Source organism: Haliaeetus albicilla, chromosome 1 (genome assembly GCF_947461875.1).
Source record: "Haliaeetus albicilla chromosome 1, bHalAlb1.1, whole genome shotgun sequence".
NCBI lineage: Eukaryota > Metazoa > Chordata > Aves > Accipitriformes > Accipitridae > Haliaeetus > Haliaeetus albicilla.
In genome coordinates this window covers 8737040-8763321 of record NC_091483.1, presented here as the reverse complement: position 1 = coordinate 8763321, position 26282 = coordinate 8737040, and the positions used below count along the sequence as shown (strand labels likewise).

Sequence of the window (26282 nt, the reverse complement as noted above, 5' to 3'; positions counted from 1 at the left end):
TTTAAGACATCATAGGAGTAAGAGCTAATACTTTGTATAAATGATAGATACTAGATAGATAGATACTAGAACTGGATCTTAATGAGCTCCCCTTGTCCTTATATGCAATTACATTTTTAAAAATCTTTCTTCATATGCTGAGATAACTTCTGCAGAAATACTTACAATATCTTTTGATACATTAAAACCTAGCATCACTGAAATAAGCAACAGAATCCAGATATTGTCTTACTATTGAGAACATTCAGAATATATTATTATGATTATGATGAACTGCTTTGCCTGATCAGGTGGATTTTTTTGAGGATGACTGCTTCTTCTGAAGCCAAAACTTCTTCACTGTTTGTTGCTTTGAATTTGGGCAGAGGAAAATTCTAAGAGCTGCTGCAGGGTTCTCCTTCTGAAATAAATTGAGGCACTCTTGCAAATTTAAATTTGACCCTGTAAAGAGAATATTTCTTCTGATTATCGTAAAATTAAAGGAAAAGTGCAGATGGAATCATGAGGGAGGATTACTCAGATAAAGTCATAGATGTACAACCATTCTTATTAAAAATAGAAAATCATACTAAAACACAGGTGGGCTTTTGGGAGATTAAATATTAAGGAATCCTGTTATTGTTCTTCTGGCAGGTAATGGAGACAGTCAAAGGAACAAAGCATAGGAGCAGATATGAATGAATATAGGTTTATTGTTCTCATACAGAGATTTATGTTATGCCAGACTGAATTCCATTTACTATTACCGTGTCTGTAGTTTTACACAATTAAGTTTATAAATAGTCTTAGAGGATGTGTTCTGAATAGTAGCCTAATAAGATGTGTAGATATGGGGTTAAGCACCTGTTTTCCCTGTAAATTTTCAGCTTGCAGTGAACATAGCTGGAGTAGCTAACGTGAGCACATAAGCACTTAACTACAGTCCTTCTGTGTCAAACGAGAGGTCTGCCTAGAGAGTATCCTCTCTTCAATCAAGGCCATCAGCAGATGTCTAGAAATGTGTAAGAAAAGATCAAGTATGTTTGAGACTTATCCCTAGTAGTCTCCCACTCTGAGCCTGCTTTCATTTGATGCCTCATGATTCTTTTATGGGAAAACAAGAGTTAGATATTGGTCCTTATCTCTGATTTCCACCTCCTTCATAATTCTGTAGACCTTTATCACATCTCCAGGTTGATCTCTTTTTACAAAATGTTGTCCTGTTGCCTGATAGCAGCATAGACTGGGTTGTTCATTCCTATCTCTGGACTTTTTATTTCCCCCCTTACACACTATTTCCATGCACAGCAAACTGTTCACAGAAACACAAACTAGAGTATCAATGGAAATGTCTTTTGGCCAGCATACAAGGAGAAAATGAACTGGTATGAATTGGTACAAGCTTGAGGTACCTAAGTGAAAAATTTGGAGTTTCTCCGATCGTTTTCTGTATGCTTCTCCCCAACTTTCCCTGACTGGTGAGTGACCTGGAACTTTACATTTGTTTATGCTCACATGAGCAGTGGGGGATTTCTTTCCCCTGGGGAACCCCTTGCACTGCTCTGTCCTCATCTCCCTCAATGATTGCTCACCAGTATCTTTGGAAATCCTGCCTCATGCCTGGAATTTTGGATCCAAACATGTAAAAGATCATTTAGAAGTAGCTGAGCAGCTAAGTCAATGAATGTGACAACTCCTGTTGTTTTTTTTTTAAAGAATATTAGGTTCAGCAGGAAAAGGTAGTTCTGCTTGAGCTTTAGATTTCCTTTTGGCAAATTCTTCCTCTTATTTTCTTATACTTCTGTGACCCTGTATGCAAAAATCTATGCATACTTTTGATCTGCAAAGGGAAAATATCTCAACTTTGCGTCTCTGTCTGGCAGTCCGGGTCTTCAGTGTCATCTGCATGTTCATGGCGAGACAGTCTCTACTGTGAACCTTACCTGAGGCAACTTGACTGACTTGAGAGGGCCAAACGGAGAATTTACTTACAGTTACAAATACCATAAGTATATGTCTTTTCCCCCTAACTATTTCTTAATTAGATAGTAACAGAAAACCCAAGATTTTAAGTTTGCCAACTGTCACAGTGAATGACTTTTATGTGCAAGATATGGAATAAACAGCTGTAAATAGAACTGCAACCATGAGATACATGTTTAGTACCTATCTTCCTGATGAACTTCAGCAGTGTCTGAGTCAGCCCTCTACAAAAATGTTCGTTCTCTTTTGTTTAGTTAATATGCAATTCTGAAAGCCTAACTCATTTTGATGAGCCCATCTTCTCAGGAAGGACTCACTGAAATTCTTGTGGTTGTCTCTGCCCCTCTTCCTGAAGCTGCTTGTGCTTGATATTTACCACCATTAACAAGAATGGAAATTGCATTCATTTGTTTCCAGAAGTGCTGGGCATGGAGTGAAGTGTATTTTCTGAACCAGTCCTCTACTGGGCAGGTGTTACAAAGGTCACTGTGCGAGTGCTTTAACAAAGGAGTATTAAGAGTATTAATTAGTCATGAAGTTTCACAAAGTCTTCTAAGAACAAGGATGAGAGCTGGAGCTCTGCTGTACCACAGTGCTACTTCCTCACAGCACAGGAGATGATGATCCCTATTCCTGTTTGTTTTTTCTGTGCGGCCCATGATTATTGCCGCAAGGAAGTACAGTTGCAACACCTATGCTGGTGAATATTTTTTTCCACTTACGCTGATGAAATCTCTGGTTTAGAGGCAGAAGAAGCGCCTTTGTGTTCTGTCTTGAGAGGACCTGGCATGTGGATCTACCTGCAGCACAAGCCAAGTGCTCCAGCAATTCACAATTATATACCACATCTAAAACTATCGCTATCACTTCTTTCTCTCTAGGTGGCTTAATTTCCCTTTGTTCATCTTGCTAGCTGTTCTGGATCCTAGTGCTATGCATTTAATACTACACCCTTGCAGCTGGACTTCAAAAATTCATTAATGGTGATGTTGAGCATTGCTTCAGTAAAGTCCCTGAGCCTCAAGCAGAACACTTACGGTTGACTGAGAACTTTATTCACAGTTTTCAGCACTCTGAAGGAATCCAAAATTGCAGTCCTTCCTTTCTGTGCCCTTTGGCCTATTAACAATACAATCAAAAGCCATTTACTGATCGGGTTTGATGGAAAATATCTGCCTTTGTATATTCCCGGGGTTTCCCGCTGTATGTAGTAACTGCATAGGAAATGAAGTCATCTCCAGAAAGGGAAGTAGTATTGGGGAAAAAAAAAAAAAGAAGAAGAAAAGAAAGAAAATGGACAGGATGCTGCCTGAAGCATGATCAGGATGTTCATGCTATTCAACATGCAGCAATGTTTTCAAAGAAAAAGTGACCACTGTGGTTTAATTGCATTAGTTGCATTTTTAAGAAGAAAAAAAAAATTGCGGTAGGATTACTCAGGGACTTTCCAGTATTTCAGCTGGTATCACCATGTGTTGTCTTTCATATTAAATAAATACCTTTTTTCATTAATCATTGTAACTAACTGAAAACCAATTACAATACACGAACCAAAGGGTTACTCAAATATTTTATTTAATGTGACAAGGTCAAGATTTCTATGACAGAGCAGAAACAGTAGTTGAGAATGAGGAAAGGACTGGAGAAGATACTTAGGAGTAGGACTTGCTCACTCTCTCTCCCTTACTCCCTGGCCTCCCTTTTGCAAGTTTCTATCCCCTCAGCTGTGCCAAAACTAGAAGTCTGTTTTCTAGGTAGCCTTTATCTACTTGAGGGAGGAGGATAAAATAATGACAGTTTTTCCAGAGCTATTGTATTTTCAAGCCTATTGCAAAGCCAAGCAGAATTAACAACCCTGTGCTACATGGGTATTGTAATTCTAATCATCCACCTACTGGTGTAAATCAGCAATAAATGAAAATCACTGGAGTCACGCTTCGGCATTGGCTCTAAGTCCGAAGAGAGCAAGGTCCTGAATGCAGAGGCAGTGAGATGATGCGAAGCACAACAGCTATTAGGAGACAGAAGAGAGTGCATTGCCCTCAAATTCCTGTGTGTAAATCATCAAGGCATTTTTTATTTCTGAAGGTTCAGCTGTGTGGAGGAAAAATCAGCTTGAACTGGAGTTAGAAGGCTTACATGTATGCCTCTTGCCTGCACCTGAGTGAACAAAAGGTGAAAGCAGAAGAACTTGTAGAGGAAGGGAACCGCAGTGTGCATTTTATCCACGAGGGCCCATCCCTATTGTGTGGGAAGCTGGCTCCTCGTGGGACTGATCGTCACCGAACAGACTCTATGTACGTTTACATCACATGAAACCAAGACAAAGTTTTTAGCTCTTTAAACAAAGACCTCTGACACTGGACCTGAGGGATAATGCGACTAAGTGCCAAACTGGAACAAATGCATCCTAAGGAATCTGGTTCTGGTGCAGTCCTGCTGGTCGGACACTGCAGAAACATTAGCTGAGTCCAAGCAGGTAACTTCCCCGGGAAATCATTTCTGCTGGTTTACTTACAGGTTTAAGTATTTGCCCTGCTGAGTGCACGGCATTGATTTTTGCAGCTTAACAATTTGTGTTTGTTCTGCTCTGTGATGTGTTGATTTTGAATATTTGCTGTGGAAGAGATTGGTTTTCCCTGTCAATAGGTACAAATAAGGATTTCCATTGCAGTTGCACCTGGGTATTCTGCTTCCTTCTGCAGTTGTTACAGATGCTAGGCGGAAGTCAGGAAGGTCAGCTGAGATGGGAAAAGACCCCGGGTCCTGTCTCTTCCCACCCAGTCCTGCTTCTCAAGAAAAAAGAGCAAAGGCAGCACCTCCAGCATATACTTCTTCTGATTGGTAATGCTGTGCGGGAAGGTAATGGTTTTCAGGGGAACCAAGCTCACTTTTCTTGTCACTGGCTTTCCCTCTTCTTTCCATCATTTCGTGTTGTAGTTTTGTTCCTATATCAAACTGAAAACCCCAGGGAATAATTTACATTATTCTGACTTCATGGCCACTCCTGCCACAGAGTTGCTTCCTTTAACTGCAATGGATTTTGTAACACTGATCAAAAGTCAGCAGCGGGTGGAACAAATGCTTTAGATATGACCTGTTTTGCCTTCTCCCACTCCTCATAGATATGTAATAGCAAACCAGAATACTTGTGTGATAGGGAGAGTTTGTGAATTTGCACCTTGGTTTTTTCCAAGCAGTCACAAGTAGCTCTCTAGATTTTTAATGGCCCGGTGGTACAAAGACAGAATTCATATTTTTTAAGCCTCCATAGATTGCCTGCAGTATTACAGCATGTCATGGGACACGCCTGTCCGAAACCAGGACACAGCACTTTTAGAAAGCAACTCTATTTGTGTGTAAAGTTTCTCAGATTTTGTGAACTTGAAATTAAAAATACCATTGTTTAGTAGTGCAAACCTATGTCTAACCATCATGGTAGTTATACACTGAATCATATCTCCTCACATCCTAAGTTTCTAGTGCATTTGCAATTCACCCTGGTGCTTTGGAGAAAGTGAGGAAGCTATTCTTTAACTCTTCAAAAGAAAGTGACTTGACAGTTGAAAGTAGTCATTTTTAATCTGACCTAGACACTTCCTACACAGATTGATCTTCTTAATCTGAGGTAGATCCTATCTCTGTATGACTGATTTGTGTATAGTATGACTGTGCATCTGATGTTTACCAAACCACCATCAACCAATAGCTGAGCTAGCTTGAACTGTCATGGTTAGAATTGCATGTGGTTTTATACCTTTAGTAATTCCTAAGGTGTGTCCTGAGCTTCTGAAAGCCCTAATGTCCCTCTGCCATTCCCACCCTACCCTCTCTTCAGTATTATGCTTCAGTGTTTGTCCTTTCTGGGCTTGGTTCTCTTTGAATAAAAGGCATCTTCTCCTATTTATTGTAGGAAAAGTATTTGTTGTTGGGATTCAACGAAAGATGTGAAAATTACTCTTGTATATCACTGTTTCTCTTACTTCCAGCCCAGAGCTAATTTACTTTTAGTAATGTAATTACAATACAGGAATTTACCCACTTCAATTTAGCATTAACAGCTATGTTGACGGAGACCATTAGTGGCCAATGCCAAACCCAAACATCTGAATCTTTAATGTAGATCAAGGATATAAACCTACAGCAAGGAGTTTGATTTTCCCCAGCACTTTTTTCCTGAAAGTCTGCCAATACCTGCTTTTTAAGTCCGACCTGTTGAGGTATCCAATCCCAGTACAGTTAACCAGGAAACCATCCATTAGGAGCATAAGGCATGCACTGGGGCCGGTCACTAAGCAGAATGTTCAAGCACCCACACAAAACAATATCCCTTCCCCATTCTTCTTAAGTATAATGACTACTGGAGATCTTCAGAAAGGTTGAGTCATTATAAGCTTCGATTCCAGCATATCTTTAATCATTTTCATTTCTGAAGTGGCATACATGACTGCACACAGTCTTTCATAAGGTTGATCCTGTCAATGACACGTGTTCTTCAGAAAAGATGTCTATTGCTTCTGCAAAATCTCCATGATTTCTGCAGTTTTGGAGGACAAAAACTCCCTGGGTAGTAAGATATCCTCCAGAATTGTTTCTCACAGACTGTCAGAGAGTAAATGAGAAATGCAAGAGACCTAGGACTCCTTCTTCTTGGTTAGACTTTATGTGTGCACCTACTTTTTGGCTTTGATGAGGTTTAAAAGGTTCTCTCCTGAAAAGATTGTACTCATGTATTCTAGTTTTACTATTCTGCCTGAGGCATTTGGCCAAGTTCTGTTCCACCAAATCCACGAAGGATTTGCGAGTCTTACAGGACTTGAGATACTTTGAGACAATTTTTTTCTCCTTTATGCTTAGTGTGTCTTTCCTAGGAAACTTTGAGGTAGTCCAAAAGCAACTCGGACTTTCCCACTACCCAGGAGGTTTGATGGAGCAAACCTTAGAGACTAGGTATTCCTCAGACCTGGTGGGAAATAAACAGAGCAACACTGTAAACTCACCATTCACCATGTGATTTGTAACATGGTCCTGAGAGCAAGAATTTCCCCAGTTCACCTTTTTCTGGTATCAGCATTAAATCTATCGCCACAACTAAAAATGTTTTCCCTTTCTCTAAAGCTGACGTGAACAAAACCATGTTACTTGGAGGTTCGCTGTCTGCCATCTCAAAAATGTAGCCCTTAGGCTTCATTTTGTTTTGGAAAAAGTTCCCTACTTCCCTCTATCTCCCAAAGCTATCTTTCAGATTTATTTGGATTCAAGTGTCCCATGTCTGACTTCAGAGATTTCTCACTCCCTGTTTCAGACAACCTCCTCAACAAATCATTGCATGACCACTCTGGGTTGGAAATACTGATGTCCAATGGCACTGCAGGTATCATTTAACCAGACATCATTACCTATTCCTGAGCCAGGTGGAGAATCATGGTTTCACAGAGACACATGAGAGAATAAGGTTGGAACAGCCCTCTGGAGAATGCCCAGTCCACGCTTATACAAACACATCCACATGCACACACACACGTCCTGCCTGTTCAAAGCAGGGCCAACTACAGCAGGTTGCTCAGGACCTTGTCAAGTTGGGTTTTGAATATCTCTAAGGATGGAGACTTCACAACCTCTGTATGCTTTTGTTTTATGTTAGAGTTTTGTCATGAGCTCCTTGTTCATCCATGCAGGCCTCCTGCTGCTGTTGCTTGAATTCCTGCATGCTGGGATGGACCACTCTTGAGTCTGGTGGGGAGATGATACTTGAAAATCAACCAGTGCTCCTGGACCCCTCTGCTTTCCAGCATGGTCTCCCATGGGATTCTTCTGAGCAGATGCCTGAAGAGTCCCAAGCCTGCTCTCCTGAAGTCCACAGCTGTGATCCTTTTTTTTGCCTTGCCTCCTCCTTTCAGGATCCTGAAATCTACCATTGAGGGTGCTGCAGCCACAGTTGGCCCCGGTATGATTTGTGCTAATAACCTAATCATTTTGGCACGGTAACAGGAGAGTGACATTTCTCAGATCAGCAAGGAGCACCATTACAAAAATTGTAGTCAAGTTTTTGCCAGAACCTGACTCTGTGACCTGTAAGAATGGGTGATTCATGAATCCTGGCAAAGCAGTTAGGTGGTGACAGTTACTTTGGCAACATGTGGCATTCAGAGTTTGAACCTTCTGTCCAACCTTGAATCTTACAAGATCTCGTAGGACATTAACATGGCTGCTCGAACACTCCTCCTACTGTACATGAGCTTTAGTGTTACTTTTGTGTTGACTGCAAATTAAATACTTATCGCAGGTGGAGCATGATGAGTGTTTCAAGAGTGACAAAAGTCTTCATGAGCATAGAAGGCCTAGCAAGCTAATACAGTTGGGATGTAAACAATTTTCAGGCAACAGTACCTTAAAGAGTAATTACCAAGTGCCATATTCAAAGCATTTGACTGTCCAGCCTGAGTAAGTATGTACTTACGTACAATTGCGTTAACTTGGAGCCATCTTTGGTGAAAGCTTTAAGTGACACATGTGGAACTGCAAAGGTCCTGTAACCACACTGCACCTCTCAGCTCTGTTTCTGGAATTTTTAAATGCTTTTCTCCGTGAAATGGAAGTCACTTTGGAAAGTATTGCAGATAATAAAATTGTTCACTTCGGGTACCAGGAACAGTGACAGGGGCTCAAGTGCTTTATCTCATTCTGTACGAGTGGTGGTTAGTTGTAAAACACTGTGCAATTATGAGTTCATGAGGATTTGTTTTGTGCTTTAGTGAGGGCGATATAACAGTATTTTTGATCAGGGAATGGTTACTAAACCAGAGTCTGAAAACAATTTCCTTCCACCTAATGTTGCAAAATGAGCAGTGTGCACTTGTTGACTTGAACGTCACTCTGCTCACCTTTCACATGAGTTTTTGAAGTACGCTATGGAAGTGTGGGAAAGAAAATAGCTATACTTTACACGTGAACTCATAGCCTTTGTTATTATAATCTTTAAGTAATAAGGCTTGACTTTCAAGGTATAGAATTGGACAGGAGGGGAAGAAATGAATTCTGGAGTATATTTGTGCGGCCTTACTGAAATTTTTAGTCTTTTATGCCCAGTTTCAAGATGGTAGAGCTCAATTTATCATCAACCTTTGAAGCACTGTCTGCTGAATGTTTTCAGTATGAAAAAGCTGATGGGTTCTTTGTTGCTCTGGTATAAACACTCCTGCCATTATAGACAAGAAGATCCTGTCCAAAGATTTCTATCACAGTAGTACTTTTCATGATGCAATTTTTTTCATTGGTTTTTGTGATATTTGTTTACGAAGTTACTAATTAAAAATTGTGTGTCATGTCTTAAACTCACCATAGTGCATTCTGAAAGGAATGCTTGTAATTCCGTATAAGCCACTGCATGTCCTACTCTTTTCACAACCCAGTCTGAAAGGAAATGCCAAACATTATGGTAATCACTTACCAAAAGAAATTCCAGATGAAAAGCATATGTCTGTAGCAGAAGACATAAGAGCAGAGAAGTTTGGTTTTCATGCACATTTTTTGAGTACTTACATGATTTGTTGACAGTAAGAAGTGTAAACCAGGTGGCACAAGTTCAGACAACAAATGAATTGCTTCCCTTCTGAAGATACAAAAAATTGCATTTTACTGTTTAGGCAGAACGTTAAGGCAAGTCGTGTTGCATCATGGTGAGTTCTTTGGAGTCCTCCTTTAGTGGCCTCTCCTTATTTCTTCTCTGAATCCAAGAAATTTCCCAATAACCAACAGTTATTGTGCTGTTTTACTATGTTTTGGACAGATTAATCTGGACAGGAATAGTGTTTCTCATTGACATGCAGTCAAATCAAGAGTTTCAGTAGAAGACTTTTGGGACTTATTTTGAGACCTGGGAATAGGAATAGGCTGAGATTTCTGAGGTACTTGTTATTACAGACAGGTTTTTTTCACTCCAGTGCTGGTCATTTTATTTTAGGGTGATTCTTTCTTATATTTTTGAGGGGGTCCCATTTCATACTCTGTCTCTTAATAGTGTTAGTGATACCGCTGAGGAGATGGTGCAAAGATTGCACTGCACATGTAGGAGCAAGAGGCCAGGGCTGAGGAAGGCATAGGAACTTCTTACGCTGGCTTCCCCAAAGCTGTATATCATCTCAGACTACATCCTTAGCTGTAACAACATAGCCTAGAAAATTATTTACTGTAATCCATTGTGTGAAGCATTAGACATGCTGTATTAGCTGGCGGATAATATCTGAAAGATTATTTCAGACGGTTTCTCTAAAGCGTTAAAGAGCTAAGGTGCCATCAAATTAAGTTATACGACATAATAGAATTACGAGACGTAATGACATTTTTATCACAGAACGAAAGCTGTCTTTATTAAGCCTTACTAACATATAGGTCACTTCATTTCGTGGCAAGTTCAGTCATGTTGGCTCTTCCTGCTAGCAGCAATGGGTGTGAATTAAGGAAGTGCTGGATCTCTAATAATATGCTGAATCCCTTCACCTCAACAGCACCCAGTGACGGTATCAGGTACTCAGTGCTGCTCAGAAAGCAGACCATACTGTTATTGTTTCTATTTTACATCTACTATCACAACTATAGCATTACAACTAGAGCATTGTGTTGCATGTGACTGCTATGGTATAAAGGGAAAACAAGCAGGCTGGAGGCAGAAGAGCAGTTGTTGCCTAAGGCGAGTTGCTCACAGACGTGCCTCGTGTCTTTCAGACTGTGAATATGTCTCCCTGTGCTGCTTATGTGCAAAAGGCAATGCCGGTACATCGCATCTTTGCTGTTTTTCAGGGCCCCATCCTCAAGCCCCTGTACCAGCCGTTGCTTGTTTCAATATGAATCATTCATTGTGGGGACATCCAAAGGCCATTTTCATATCATTTTTTTACTTGGAGGCAGGAACTTGGTAATGAGTTTCAGCAAGACAATAAAATCATACCAGCATCATGTTGCAATCTCATTGTGTCGCACAGTTGTCATCCTGGGAGCCCTGTGCAAGAAGTCACTTCTGCACTAATGGTATGCAAGCAAGGATGCTGTCATTTTGAAAGAGCAAAGGTGGTCCCTCTTTCAGGACAGCAGGGCAGCTTCCTGCCTAGGAGCCGCAGTCAGCATTTAAACGTTTCAGCTAAGTAAGAATGCTTCTGCTCCAAGCAGGTGGCATTTCACCACCGTTCAGCCTAAGTTCCTGGTATAGCTCATTAGTGGGTTCAGAATGATCCTGTGTCTCTGTAAGAGGATCGGTAAGTGGATGCATTAGATCCTCTCTTTCAGCATGAACTCAGCCGACAACATACATTTAGAAAAGGCAGGAATGGCAGAGAGAGCATATACAGGGTTTCTAGCAGCACTTGCAGTCTTACCAGATGGCATATTAGAGCTTTTGGTGCAGGGCTTACAGCAGGTTATAAGACTCTAGCACCAGCAAGTATCCCATTTTCCTATTTTTGAAGAGTATCTAGAATAATGGGCTACTTATTTGAAGTTGAGCTTTTGCACACTGCCTCAGCAAAAATGAATAATAGTAGCGGTGACTCAGCCCTGAGGTGCTCTGCACACTGCCCTGTTGTTGAGCCCCAGCTCTTTGAGATCGGACAGAGCCTTTCCACACCCTTCAGTGCTCTTGCACAACCAGCAGCTACTTGCTGTTGTCCCAAGCAGTGAAGAAGAGGCCTGAATCACAAAGCTGAGATCAGAATCTGGAGTTGAAGCTCCCATTCCTGTGTGGGTATTTGAATACAGAAATTTTGTCTAAGGGTCATCCTGTAGATACGAAATCACGTTGTGTGAAGGAAACAGATGTGCATTTTTTCTAGCTAGTGTTACCTGGTATGAGATGTGATGTTAACATTCTGCAGGCAAGTTAACAGCATGGCCTTTGATATTTAAAGTTGTACTCTTGAATCTGTGTGTGGATGCTTAAATAAGTGGCCTGATTTTCACATTTGTAACTGCTGTTGAAGTTGCTGGGTATCTGCGAGAGCAATAATCAAGACAATTTCAGTATCTTACTTTAGAAGTGCCCATGTGAAAGCACGGACCCATTAGGAATTTCCAGCTTAAGGGAAGTCCCTTGTGCAAGAAGAATATAAGGATGACCCAGGACAAAATTGGCAAGTAAGTTAGATTTATTATGTATACATGATGTGGAAGATTGATAAACTCAGAGAAAAGACAATCACATGCCTAAAGCATTAACCTGGAACCCCAGAGATTTCAGTCCAGCTCTTGGCTTTGGTGCAGAGTTTTGTGACTCTGGGATAGTCCGTGAGGCCAGGATCTGCAAAGATCTCATCAAAGCTGAAGCTGTCATCCGCAGAGGTCATTCCAGAACAAATTAATTACCTCTCAAGATTTAAGTTTTATTTCTTTGTCCCTGACTTCTCTATAAAATTACATAGCTGCCTAGATTGAAGCTGCCTGTCTCCCAGGAGATCTGTGAGTCTTTTCTCGAGGTTCAGAAAAAGAAACACTCTAAAGTATACAGCATGGAGGGAAGTTAGTAGAAGGGTCTTGAGAACTGAGTGATTAATATTTTTATTTTATTTTATTATACTTTAAAAACCAGGAGTGGAGGATTGCCACGGGTTATGTGATTAAATAAAGTATTAGCACAGTTCTCAGATACAAGTACAGACCTCAGATAATGTAAGTGAAACTGGGTTTTCTTTTTGCAAAAGTAGGATTTATGAATTACCAAGTATACTTTAAAGTACAGATCTAGAACACCTTTGAAAGAAACATCACCTTTGTTCTGTGTGTTTTGCGTGAAAAGATGCAAATTATGGGTATGAACTTATATTTAACACTTTAGGCACTTTAACCTTTTAAAATGGAAACAGAATCTGTAATTCAGAAAAACACAGGCTTGCTTTGTTCCTTTTTGAAATAAATCTCTCTTATAATCCTCTGGAAAGGATTCAAGCAATATATTTCACCCTCACTGCATTTCATAAATAAATAAACTAACACAGAAAAAAGCATTTAAGTTGGATTATGGTTTTTCTCCACACCTTAGAGCCAGGAAGTTCAGCTACAGGTGACACACTGGTTTTCAATGCAACCTGTTTTGTTTTCATGGTAAAGCCAGTTACAGACACTAGCTGAAAGCTGAACTTCCTGCCAGAAGCAGATGCAGGTCACACTTCTAGTGTAGGATTTGCATGATTTATTTCTCTTTTGGGTCACTTAACCTAATACATTGTTGGGGATTGTAAGGGTCTTATTCACCCCACTGAAGTCATTGAGGTGATTTCCCTATCACACTTTCCACTTGTGTAATCTGATAATTGTTTTCCTCTATCTCACATGCCTGAACAAGATCACTTAAGTGAAAAACCCTACCAAGTGTTTTTTCTTCTGGTATGTGATACAGTGCAAGCTTCAAGCATCTAGGCATGAAAGACATAAGTCCCACCACCTCTGCCATTTCTACAACGTCAAATTCCTTTCACATGTGTATCGTTCACCAGTCTTTTGAATTCAGAGGTTTAATGGTTCTGTTTCAGGTGTGAAACAGGTGAACCTAACAAGCATCTGATCATTTAACAACCATTAGAGTCAATAGGAATATTTTACTTCAAAAAGCCTGAGCTGAAACATTATATAAGTAGACACCAGTAAAAAGGGGATGTTATAGGAGGGTGCCAGTTGAGAATATGGTTGCTTACACCAAAAATAAATTCACAAAATCCATTTGAAAGCATCTTTATTTAAACACAGATTGCAAAACTAAATATCTCCCTTGCTATTACCTGAATCCCAACAATTAAATATTTCTAAATCTATTTCCAATTAATATCAATGTAATTTTTTCATCTTGAGTGAGATAGCAACCAGGAAATACTATCAGGAGTCAGTGCTCGAGTTTATAGCAAGTGAGTAAGTTAATAGCAGGTGGGTATCAGGGCCCAGCAAGAACTAGCTGCTCCCGAAGGGACTGGGAGCCGGGCACCATAACACAGCAGGCAGGGCAGTGACTTCACTGTCTAAGCTTCCTCCCACAGTACCTGAGCAAGGTGAGCCTGGCAGGCCCAGAGATCACAGCCAGATTCAACCAAGAGTCCACATCACGAGCAAGTTCATGGCAATGAGGCAAGTCCAAGGTCAACCTGGGAAGTCAAGTGTCAGGTGAGAGGTCTGGATCAATGTGGTCCATGGCCAGACCAACCCAAGGCAGAGGTAGAACCATAGACAAGCACTCCTGCAGCATAGTTCAAAAAGAGTAAAAATGCTAAAGCCACAGCTTAAATGGGTTTATGGGCCCATGGGCGAGGGTGCGTTTGGGGAGGCTCTGGGTGAAGCTCACTGGAGCTATTAAGGCTAATTGGTATACTCAGGGCCCGGACAGCAGGCAACCTCTGTTGCAGTGAGATCCCTAATACTGGAAATACTAGGTATCCACCTGCTTGTCATTGCTGAGGAGTTCAACGAGGTCATTAAAGAATTCAGCTGGAAATACTGAAGGAGCAAAATTTAGTAACACAAAACAGCCTTTCTTCCTTCCGCTACAGACTGCAAAAATTGAAGCTTTGGCTTATGAGACCTTCTGTGACCTTTCTGAACGTCTGGTTCCTTCCCCAATCTTACCCAAATCTTCTGAACAGAAATAAAACTCAATCTAAATCATTTCTGAACAGCAAAATAAAAATACAGAGGTTTTCCTTCCAGTTATGGCACAGCACTAAAGACCTTTCTGAATCTCTCTGCCTTCCATCTTCAAATGATAACTGAGCTTTGAGTTGTCTCCAATGCATGCCTCTCAGTGTAAACAGTCCTTTACTACTATCCTGTGTGAGGTTACCTGCTCAGTGCCAGATACTGAAGGGATTTTCAATCACATGTGCTTGCTCTGGGCTTGACCTTGTGTCCCTTGTCAGCAGTGGCAAAATTTCCCAGTGTTGTGTTTCAAGGTCCATTCGTTGGCTGCAAATGCTTTCGGTTTTGCTGCAAGCTTGAAAGTGGCGTGACTTTCAGAGTGCACCTTCAGTTCTTTTTGTAAGCCAGGTATATTTGAATCTCAAAGTAGGTACCCAAAACCATGTCATCATTTGGAAAAAACCCTTGTCCATGGATTTCACCATTCCTGTAGGGTTTTAGTATTAATACTTTTGTCACTAGTGATGAGGTTTTAGACTAAATTTATTCATATTCCCAAGTGAGAGGTGTTACACAGGAGGCAGCTTGTTACTATTAACAGCCTTTGCACATTTTTTTTCCTATGGAAATTGCTTTTACTGCCATAGAAGAAAAAAGAATGAAGAAGTATTCCCCTCCAACATCACACACAATGAAATTAAGTGTTTTACCCCACATTTTGGTCTGGTATTTATTTTTGAACAAGATACAATAATAGACTAGTAGGGCATGTTGATAGCACCAGAAGTGTTGTCAGTGAAATGCATGAGAAGTGTAGAATAAAACCTTTGAACTGCATGTTTAAAAGCTTTCCAATGTATTTTAGGGTTCTGCCCTAATACCGTGTCCAAACATGGCCTTAAATTGTGTTCTTGAGGATTGCTTTGAACAGGAATGGAATAAACTGATGCCCATGTGATTTTCAGCACTGGTGACAAAGAGGTACTCATTTTATTTTATGAGAAACAGAATAATTTATGATACTACATTGAAAGCAACCTGCAGCAACAAGTTACTGCATGCATACACAAATCACCCAGGAAATAGCAAGCTGTTGACTGGCTAACTGAGCCTTCTCTTTTGAACGCAAGTGCTGCATTGTATTGCCAAGTCTATTTGGAGATTGTGCTTTTAGTGATTTGCTGTGTCAGTTTCAGGCACATCAGCCTGGTCCTGGAAATTGTCAGATTATCCATATGGATTATAACTGGTAAGAAGCTTACGTTTATTAACGAGACGTGCCATTCAGCAGCCTCAGTGGAAACAGTGTCAAATAGATAGTGAGGATCTCGTCCCAGGAGAAGTCCTCTCAGTGGAATCCTCTTGTAGCACTAGACCTGGTATCATTCCCTACTTTCACATGAAGATTTTATTTGCTGTCCATTTAGCAAGAACAGCAGCCAGGATGAAAAATAACATCTATACTTCCTGCAGGTGATCCAGTGCTGGCATGCCTCCGAAGAACTGCAGCACACTGGTATCTCAATCATTTTAGGTGCTGACAGATCCAGCAGATAAGAGCTCAGCCCTATTTATGTGACTGCAGTGTTTGATGGGAGAGAATGTTTTGTCTTTTTGCAGTCTAAAAACTCATTAATCTGAAAGCTAAAAGGAAGGATATTTTCCTATTCACAACAATGGCAGAAGCAGCCTCTTGCACTTAGGACAGAATGGGCTAGCGTGGCCATATCTATTTCTTGTTTTGTCCAGGACCTAGTAGTTTTGGTCCAGATTTCTTCCTTTAATAATATTTGGCTTTGCTTGGAATATCGGGATTTCTCTTTGCAAGTGCTTCACTAACAACTTCAAGCAAGTAGGAGACTGTAATATCATTTCAGCTTCTTTGTCCAGGACCAGTTACCTTTTCTGTCATCAAACCATTCTAAAGCTTATAACCAAAACCAGACATCTCATGCCCTTTTTCTGCTTTAATTTCTTGTCCAGTAGTATCTACCAATATCCCTGAGGATGGATTCATTTTCTGTTTCACATCTGCTCCCACCGCCTCAGGCTCAGCATGGGCACCCCTTTGGTAGAGAAACGCTAAGTATGGTTATTCCATATGGCTACTGGTGTGCTGTGGAGAGTGTATGAAAGACTGATGGATCCGAGTCTATCCCTTCCCTCCCTACATTTTTATTCTCGTTCCCTCTTTGCTGCCCCAGGTCACTGCAGTAAAATGCAGCACAATAAAATGTAATTACAGTGCTTCTTAAGGCAGTTTAATTAGGAAGTCAAGTTTTCCCCACGTATCTTTTAGCCAGGAGGTATTGGAAAGACCGGTAAGGCAGCAGTACCTATGCCTGAAACATCCTTCTCCCAGGAACCCACGCTGAGGTTCATCCCCCACCGTCTCTCCTGTTAAGTAAAAAGACCTGATGTTGTAGTGACTGCAGGCATTTATGGAGCGAGAGAAAGGCGGGTAGCCCTCTCGGTGCCTGCTTTAGCCTCTCCGTGGGTCCAGGCAGGTCCACAGTTCCACCTGGAGGCCGAGGCTGACACAGCAGCCTCTTGTCACTGAGAGAGCCTTCAGAGCTCCCTCTTAACGGTACTGAGAGACAGTTGAACACCAAACCCCAAATCTGCGTGCCCAGCCCTGTGCTTTTCGTGCACATCGACTTCACCTGACCATTGCCTATGTACAAGAACGTTTTGCTCTCCCCCTGGAAGCTACCCCTGTGTTGTGAGTGAAGTTGATCCCCACAGTTATCCCTGGCTGTGATCACATACTAGTATTATTAGACAAGATCTAAAGGTCACTGATGGGATACTCAATTGATACATGCTGTACCATAGTTATATTGTATGTGAAGAGTTTTAGAGGACGAGAACTGTTTCCTATTTATATGTAACTCAGCTCTTTAAGATGGAAGTTTCACCTTCCTGATTAGCTTTACGTCAAAGAGCACATATCCCAAAGCAGCTCCGTGGGACTCAGACCGCTCCTCTCCAACGAGAAGAGTGTCCATTATTTAGTCCTGCATTCTGTTTCTAACCTTTTATTCTTCTACACAAGTAATTTCTCCCCTCTTGAGGGATCTTTGGTAATGGACTTTGTTGATTTCCTCCAGGGAGCCAGAGTACCCCTACCACCTGGGCCCCTACAGCCTGCAGGAATCCCAGCAGGTCCTGAGCCACAGTTTTTGCCAATAAAAGCTGCATTAACCCTTCCCCAATATTTTAGGTGTAATCCTTTGGTCAGCAACTCTATTCTTTGTTCTCTTTTCTACTAATTTGCCCCATAAAGGCATCAACTTACTGGGCTGTAGTTTTCCAGACATTCAGAAGACTTATCTTTAAAACCAGGCCATTTTCAAGTCTGGTACCAAGGCAGGTATAAATGAGAGGTTTGGGATCTGCTATGTTTTATCTCCACATGTAATATGCTAGAGTCAGTACTCCTTTAATCTTTTTTCCCTTTGACCATTCCTGAAACGTTGGAAGCTATCTTACATTCTAATAGTCTCCTTAACACTGTTGAATTACATAGAGCCTTAAAACATTTTTCCAACAAAAATTTAACAGCTATTTTTTCTGCACTCCAGAGTCAATAGAGCATTCTTGCAAGCTGTAAGTCCTCTACACAAACGCTGACAGCTCTCAGCAGTAGGAGAGTAAATTTATTTCAGCTTCGCCAAGTTAGATACAGACTTGCATCAAAGTGAATTTTGTCAGCTCAATAGCTGCGTCCTTGGAGCTACACCACCTTGTGGTACTGGCACTCTACTGCATCCTAATTATCCTGCTCTTCCCGAGCAGGCACTGCTCTGAGTTCTTAGATGTTTTCCTATATTACAGCATTGCTGACTTCAGTTGCATACAATTATTAGTATTCATATTGGTATAGTGATTTTTTCAGTTCTTTAGAGACCACGACAAAGGCTAACAAATGCATAATCAGAATCATTTATAGCCTAAGCAGTCACAACAAAGCGAAGTGCTAAGGAACAAGCCCAGTGTAATGTAAGCAGTTGGCACGTGAAATAGGTTTTATTAGTATATCATCTTTACATCGAACTTTTGAATGCAACAGCATTTACTCAGTTTATGTACCAGGGGAGGCTTGCAATAACATGTTTTTCTGGAAACAGACTTGGTGGAAAACGGAGGTAAAGAAAATCGGATCAGGATAGACAAGCTAAGTGAGAGCTGGCAGACATTATTTTTACATTCACAAGAACTTCTGACAAAATCCAAGAGCCATTTTGGTTTTCTTTCAGCTGGTAAATTAAGTATAAAATTATACATTTTACAAGACAAATTTTAAGTTATGAAGTTTTAGTTCCAAACATCAGTGTTTGAACAGATACTGCATTAATTAAAAAATTACTCCACTCCTGAAACTATTTTAACAGCATATGATTAAAATTATTTTCACTCCACAGAGGCCCTGGCGGCTTGTAAAATTTAAGTGTTGCAGTGACATGCACAATTGGGCCACAGACCTAAGTTCCTGGACAAAAACAACATGAGGCAGGAGGATTTGAGTGTCTTAGCTCGGTCCTTTCTAACTATCTTTGTCATTTTATTTGATTTTTGTAGAAAAAACAAAAAAGCAAACAAAACCAATTTAAATGATAATCTTTTAATAGATATGTCTTAACATACAGTGTCTAGCATAGAGCCCCAGACACCCTGGGAGATGCAGCAAAGTAGGAGTAGCCAACACTCACCTTAGGTCTGTAGTGCACATTTTGCTGCAAAAGCCAGCAGGGGCCAGTGCACGCTCACCATGCAGGGCTGCAGGTAACCTGCAGCCCAAGGCCAGCTAGCACTGGCAGGCACCCTGCCCCACTACTTACCTGGCAGCAGTTTGGCTACTCAGCAGACCCCTTGGTCATCTCCCCAGCTACCTACCTCCTCTGGTACCTTAACAAGGCAAGCTGAGCAGAAACAGAGAGCACAGCCATGTTCACCCAAGAATCCAAGCACCAAGCAAAGTCATGGTAATGAAACATGACCAAAACAAAGTAAAAAAAGAAAAATCAAACCCACACTCACAACAGGATCAGCCAGTGATGGCCCATCAAGTCTAAAGCAACAAAAAAAGCAGTCTGTTCCACAGATCAGGATTCATAAGGTCCATGACCCAGCATAGATGTGTCTATTGCTAAAACAGAGATCAACACAACTCAAAAAAAAAAAAAAAAAAAAAAAAAAGGAACTTCTGCAGGCTGAGCTTAAATAGGGTCATGGGCTCATGGGTGGGAGTCAGGGGGTGGCGAGGTCCCAGGTGAGGCAAATCAGGGTCATTATCATAAATTGGTGCCCTCAGAGTACAGACATTGAAAGAGATTTTACTTTTTGTTTTACAGTATTGAGTTATATATGTGTTTTTGTTATATGAGGTCTGTTACACTAGAAGAAAGCATATTCTGTATCTTGCAAGGTCTTGCTCATTGGCGGGGAGAAAAGGAAGTAAGAGCATCTAACCCCGGGAAAATGTCACATTTGATGAAATTTCGGGTAACAAAGGCAGCTGTCTGTGAACAGCAGAGACAAAGGACTGTCCCTCTTTGAAAAAGCATTGTCATTTAAGTGCAGATCTGTGGTGTTATATGTCAAGAGAGTGGTGCCAGGCTTGTTCATTCACATCCATCTTATAAAAGTGGTTGTTGATCAGTGATTCTTTAATTTCAGGGTATTTCAGTAGATATTCCTTAATTTTTCAGAAAGGTGTCTGAAATTCTGAAATTTGTTGCTGTAAATGAAGGATTGAAAATTCAGTGCCAACTCTTGCAGTGCTACTGAGTTGACTATTGCAGAAGTGTGCAGGGCCAAAGAGGATCTGTGCAGATTATCACATGGTCTGAGAGAGGAGCATTCAGCTCCCTGTCCATATGCCTCCAGTAATAGCCGGACATTTACTGCTCAGATGTGGTTCCCGTTTCTGCAATAATTTTTGCATAAAATTTCACACCTGAAATTGCTTCCATTCTTGCACCTGTTAGAACCTGTGCTCTCTGCACAGTTCTGGGTGAGCATACCATCTGACTTACAGTCCTAAAGACGCTCCTATTTCTGTACAGCGTTTTAGCTGATTGACCATCATCCTCTTGTTGGAGACTGCGTCCATCACCCAGCAGCCCATGGTTCCCTGTGGTGAGGATTGCCTCCTGCAAGCATGGTACATTTCCCCTACGCGGCATGCATTGTAGAAGCTGGCACGACATGATCCCAGAGGCTGAATTTGCATTTCCAGTGGGCAGCTTGTTCAGATTCTTCACTTGTAAGGACATGTGTACTGGCTAGAAGCAAGGTATCGCCCACAGGGCTGAGAATGACAGTTTCAGATGGATCAAATTCCAAAGTGGAAGACACACCCTCCAAACAAGTGCGCAGGGAAGAATCTTTTCAGAATTTCAGCATCTCCTAAACAGCTAATGACTTGTTTATGTTGCCTTACACAGGAACAGGCAGAAGTCATAGGCCAAATCAGATAGTGATTTTATATACCACTGTGTTCTGTATGCCTCCATTCTCATCTGGCTTTGTTTTTCCAAAGCACTTCTAGACCAGAAAGATATTCAGATGTGTTCAATGGTGAGATCAAATTTTATCCTTGTTAATTCCCATAAAACCTAGCGTAGGTTGTAAATGTGTTAGCCAAGCACTGAGAAGATTTAGCCCTTCGAAGTTAGTGACACTATTGTTTCATCCAGTGCTACTGAAATGCCACCGCCTCTGCCATTGAGCTGACACCCATAGCACTCAGTGCTTGCTGTGCTTTAGGACCCTGTTCAGAAGAGCGTGGGCCTTGGATAGCTGAATGAGAAGAAAAATGTGATCCATACAATCAGACGCTCAGGAGAAGAATATGAATATGACACAGTAAGTATATAAAAGTATTTACTCCTGGTAGAAATATGCTAGACAGCTGAATGCCCAAAGGTGTTATTTGATATTGTAACAAAAAAAGCAGCATTAGGGAAGGACAGGAGTGATCCGCGGCAAGCAGTTGCAGTGTCTATGGGGTGATTTTCAGCAAGAAGACTGAGCGGAGTTGAGGAGTATCCCAATGTCAGAGGGTGAAGTTTTTTAGAGAGAACTGAGGAGTTGCAGAGGTCTCTTCAAACTGCCAAACCCAAGGCAGAACCTCAGTGAGTAAGCCCCATCTGTTTTGCTTTGCGCTTTCCCCTTCACAGTGCTTTCTGTGCTCGTGTGAGATTTTCAAGAGCAAATTAATAAATAAATGCCACGGATGCTTATAGATAGTCTGCTCTACTGTCTAGATATCTCGTGCAGTACAAAAATTAAAAAGTCAGTTCTCTTTCTGAACAATTTTCATGATGCGCTTCAGGGATGTTACTTGCTTACGCAGTCAATATTCATTATGGCAATGTTTTTAAGTCTCAGATGTTGCTGTTTTTATGCTAGCTTCCCAGCAGTTTGATGTATCACTCAAGTTATTTGTGCTTAGCAGCATACAATTAAGAACCGTATGCCATGCAGAGCCACAGGGACACAATGTGAAGAATGTCTGCACTGTGCAGCAACTGTGAGCAAAGGAGTGTGCGCTGCTCAGACACAGAGGCGGGCTGCAATTGCCCTGCATTCCCCCTATGCCCACCAGCTTCTGATTCATCACTTCATAATCACAGAGCAAAAATGAGAGAGTACTGTTTCTCGCGCTATTCCTTTTCAACCTGAACGCTTTTATTGCACCAAGAGTTACATATGTAAGGATGACTGAAAGTTATTTCAGTAAGGACAAACTATGTTCTCATGTGTACAGGAGAAGCTCTGGCGTGTAATTGCTCTTAAAGGAAATCTGATTTTCTTCTAGAATGGATGCTAGAGTAAGTGAGGTGGCATAAGTGTGAGTGTGCTCTTCATACTGTTTATCTGGGCACCTGATAGGAGAATACGTTATAGGAGCTGAGCTCTTGCTAGGTGACTTGTGATTCAGTCTCCTAGGTCTCCTAATGACACTATGTACGCTAAAAGGCTATTTTCCTTCAGTATTGATGGAGTTTCATTATTTTATGCCATTGGGAAACTTGGTCCAGTAAATTACAGCCATGTAAAATATGGTGGAGATGTCAGATAGTTTTGTGTCACACATTCTTTACTAAAATGGCTTTATAATCTCAATCGCAGTAAAACATCTGCTAAATACAGCTTCCACATCCTCTCTCATCCTCACCATTTTCTTGAAGCCTGTAAATTCTAGCAATGCTGGCTAGCATAGGTCATCATTCTTTCTTAAAGTGACCTCCATTTAGTGACCCAAAGCAGCATATTGTGTGAAAAAATTGTACTTTCTGTTGGCGTGAAGAGAATGATATCTAGAAATCTGGGCTACTTGGTTTAACCACTGAAGTGTTTACATAGACAATGGCAAGGTATTTACATGAGCGCTCTTTAGCCCATATCCAGCCTATCATTAAGCTAATTTAACATTAAGAGGTTTTTGCTTCATAATTATAAGTCAGCATCAATTGCTATGAAGTAGAAATATTTATTGTAGCGTAGTAGCATATTCATAGAATCACGGAATGGTTTGGGTTGGAAGGGACTGTTAAAGGCATTTTGGTAGTACACTGTATAATAGTGACACTCCTGAAGCGCAGTTTACTTCAGACTTTTCTTTCAAATATATCTTGCAGTTTACACACACAAAAAAATTGCTGCTGAGCTCTTCTCTGAAATTTGCCACAGACTTGTGTGTGCTCAGAGCATCACAGGATCTGGAACTGTGTAAATTTTCAGAAGATGAAATTCTGAGGAAAAAAAGATAATCTCTTTGAAAGTCTGATGGGTAGGGTAGCGAACACTGACAGCATGACAGTAAACAGCCTCCCAGATCCCCCCAAATTCAGTAACATGCAGGCATGTTCAACAGGGCATAGGACAGTGTTGCAGACCGTATGCTAGAGATACGTAATCATTTCATACACAGTGCCATGTACTGCAGCAAAGTCAGGAGGACAATGTCTGATTTGCATTGTATTAATTAGAAATTCAACTCAGACTGATTACTGAAAAAGACTTTTTTGTATAATGTTCATGTATTTATAATGTGACTCTAGGACTGATCTTCAGTGGAGCCAAGACATTTCCCATTTCTTCACTGAGTTCATGGGGAAAATATGGACTTGCATACATATGTCTGTGAAGCAAAATATATTGGAATTAGGGTTATTGCTGAAGGTTGCTTTATGATTTGGGACATTCTAGGATGAGAAGAATGGGGAAAACTTGAGTACAATGATTGTCCCTGCTCAAATAGTCATAGAGCACTTTCAAAATCGAATCTTCCCATGTGTATGCAATCTAAAGGCAAGCGTGGAAGTAACAGGAAAAAATAACTGGTTGTTTTCCAAGGGCAGTTCTAACTGCAGCATGTTTGATATGCCTTCACAGGAACAATGGTAATAGCTTCAAGTCAGAATTAAGATTTGAAGTTTCCCCAAAACTCTAATTTAGATCTAGTATGACTGTTTGATTGTGGAGAGTACTGGACTGGTATTTTTAAAAGGCATAGAAAATAGGAGACAGTCCACATTATGACTCAACTGCCTTAAGAAGGAAGTATTTAAAGAAGAATCATTAGCATATTGGAAATAGGAAAACTGGAAAGAAAAGGTGCTACAGTCACATGACTCGCAATTGACCATTACAGAGGAGTGACCTGAGGATCCTATAATGCAAACGGGAGGAAGGTTAGGGCCTGGTTTTTGTGGGTGGGAGTGGCAGAAGTCTTGATTGTAGCTCTCAAAAGAAAGGTAGACCAGGGTTCTTGTATTTTGAAGACAGAAGAGTGTAGATATAGAGTAACATGCAGAAAGAAACTTGAAGAAGGGATGTTTTATAGAAAACCTTGGATTTGATAAAAATCTGGGTCTGGAAACCTTAAGTGTGGAGGAGTTAGGGCTTACAAGTGCTGTGTAAGTTGGCTGGGTGTGGTGAGGTGATTTTACTTCTGGTTGAGCTCTAATGGGAGTGAGAAGTTGTATGATTGTAGCTCTTTTGGACAGGGCAGTTCCTTTTGGTTTTGTCCTTTATAATATTTTGTATCTCCAGGCAATGAAAATCCTTGTATGGCTTTATAAAGTTCTATAATATCAAGCAGATGATTTAATGGGTGTATATAATCAATGCCAAGCCATGATGCATGACTCATGGTGTTTCAGATGCTTAGGTAAGACCTGCCCCTCTAACAGCAGCTCGTGAGGATAAAGATAGTGGTATCTGCATGTTGCTTTCCATGCAGGCCAAGGTCAGTATCTGGCAAGTTCCAGCCCTTTAAATGATGTCCAAACCCTTAGTGTTTAGTATATGTGCTGCTGCATACATCAGCTCTGCTTCTTTTTTCTTCCTTAAAAACTTATGGCCTCCAAAAATCACAAAATGCTGTGCGTGTAAGCATTTATGGCCCGTGATAAATTATAAGGCATTGTAGTGGATGTGTGCATTGCATATTTAATTATCTGAGCGAATAATTTGTTTCCTAGTTTCTGTTTTCCATGCTTATCAGATATGTCTGCAAAACGTGTCCTGGTACACAAGTATTGCTGTTGGCACTTTGGTGTGATGACAGAAAATAATCTTGCTCAAGAATGGGAGGCCCTCTGCAGGGTAAATCCAGTTGTTTTAAATTCCTTGATTTGTTGCTATTATCAATGCTATCTCCTGGTAATGTCTGTAATATAAAGGAGAGAACTGATCACTTGTTTTATGTTAATTTCAGAACGTGTCTGTTGAGCCTCTACCTTCACATTGCAGTCACTAGTTCAGAAAGTTCAATAAGAATTTTCTGTTTTGAGTTAGTGATCTGAAGTTGTCCAGAAACAGCTGTTTGCAAACAATATTAGGGATTTTCCTTCTCTCTACAAAGCAGAGAAATCTGTTGCTAGCTCATGTGTATCCAGTCGTGTTTATGAAAACACTTCCACTGAAGTCCAGCACGCGTGTATGATCTTGCCATGGCCATCCTGCTTATTATGATTGTGTACTACAAAAACAGAACAGGAATCTTTTTGGTTTTCCCATTTGAGATGTTGTTCTAGCTTTAGCATTCTGTTTGTTAATGATTTGAGGCCAGGTTATTAAACAACTGAACTCCAACTTCCAATTATATATTAACTTAAAATTATTTGAATATCAGTCATGCAAGGAGCCAGAAATGTAACACAGCCATTAAAGACTCAAGGATCATTGCGTTCCCTGCCTGTTCTAAAGAGGTCATTGTTACCCTTTTATTTAAGAGGTGAAATAGTATAACCAAGTTGTCACTTGTTTTTATGTTTCCAGGGCATACAAATCATGTTTATTATGAAAGATGAAAAAAATAATGCCCTCTGTGCATTGATTATTTACTTTCCTATGAAAGGAAAAGAAGTATTCTTTTTCTTGGAGTTTACAGTAAACGAATTCCTGCTATGTGGCCTTAAAGATATCCTGACTACGGCCCCCCAGCCATGTGATACCTATTCCTAGTCTGCACTGACCAGTCTCTGCAAAGTACTTAACAGGTAATTGTGTATGACTCAAATGAGATCAGAACTAGGCCATTGCTAGGAGTAGTTCAAGTGTGAGAGTGAAAACTAGAAACAAATGTGAGCCATGTTCACCAAGCCAATGTAAAAATCAACCCACCTGGAAATGAGAACTATAGTCCTTTATTACAATTGTCCTTTATTACAGCTTTATTGTATTAATTTCTTCCTGAG

At 40.7% G+C, this 26282-nt stretch overlaps 1 protein-coding gene across 10 annotated transcripts in view; it reads left to right on the top strand.

Annotated features, from left to right (window-relative positions):
- Window positions 1–26282, top strand: part of RASSF6 (Ras association domain family member 6) — a 131551-nt gene that overhangs the window by 83400 nt on the left and 21869 nt on the right. For 5 of the 10 annotated variants that reach the window (XM_069778533.1, XM_069778542.1, XM_069778501.1 and 2 more), the window contains exon 3: window positions 16555–16639. Coding sequence is in view for 1 of the 10 variants with exons in the window: in XM_069778572.1 (XP_069634673.1) it covers window positions 21425–21438 (14 nt within the window). In the remaining 9 variants the exon portion in view is untranslated. Of the gene's footprint in view, window positions 1–3568; window positions 4442–15777; window positions 15818–16551; window positions 16640–20636; window positions 20735–20782; window positions 21439–26282 lie in introns of those variants that run through there. The other 5 variants (XM_069778519.1, XM_069778491.1, XM_069778559.1 and 2 more) reach the window with 5 other exon arrangements.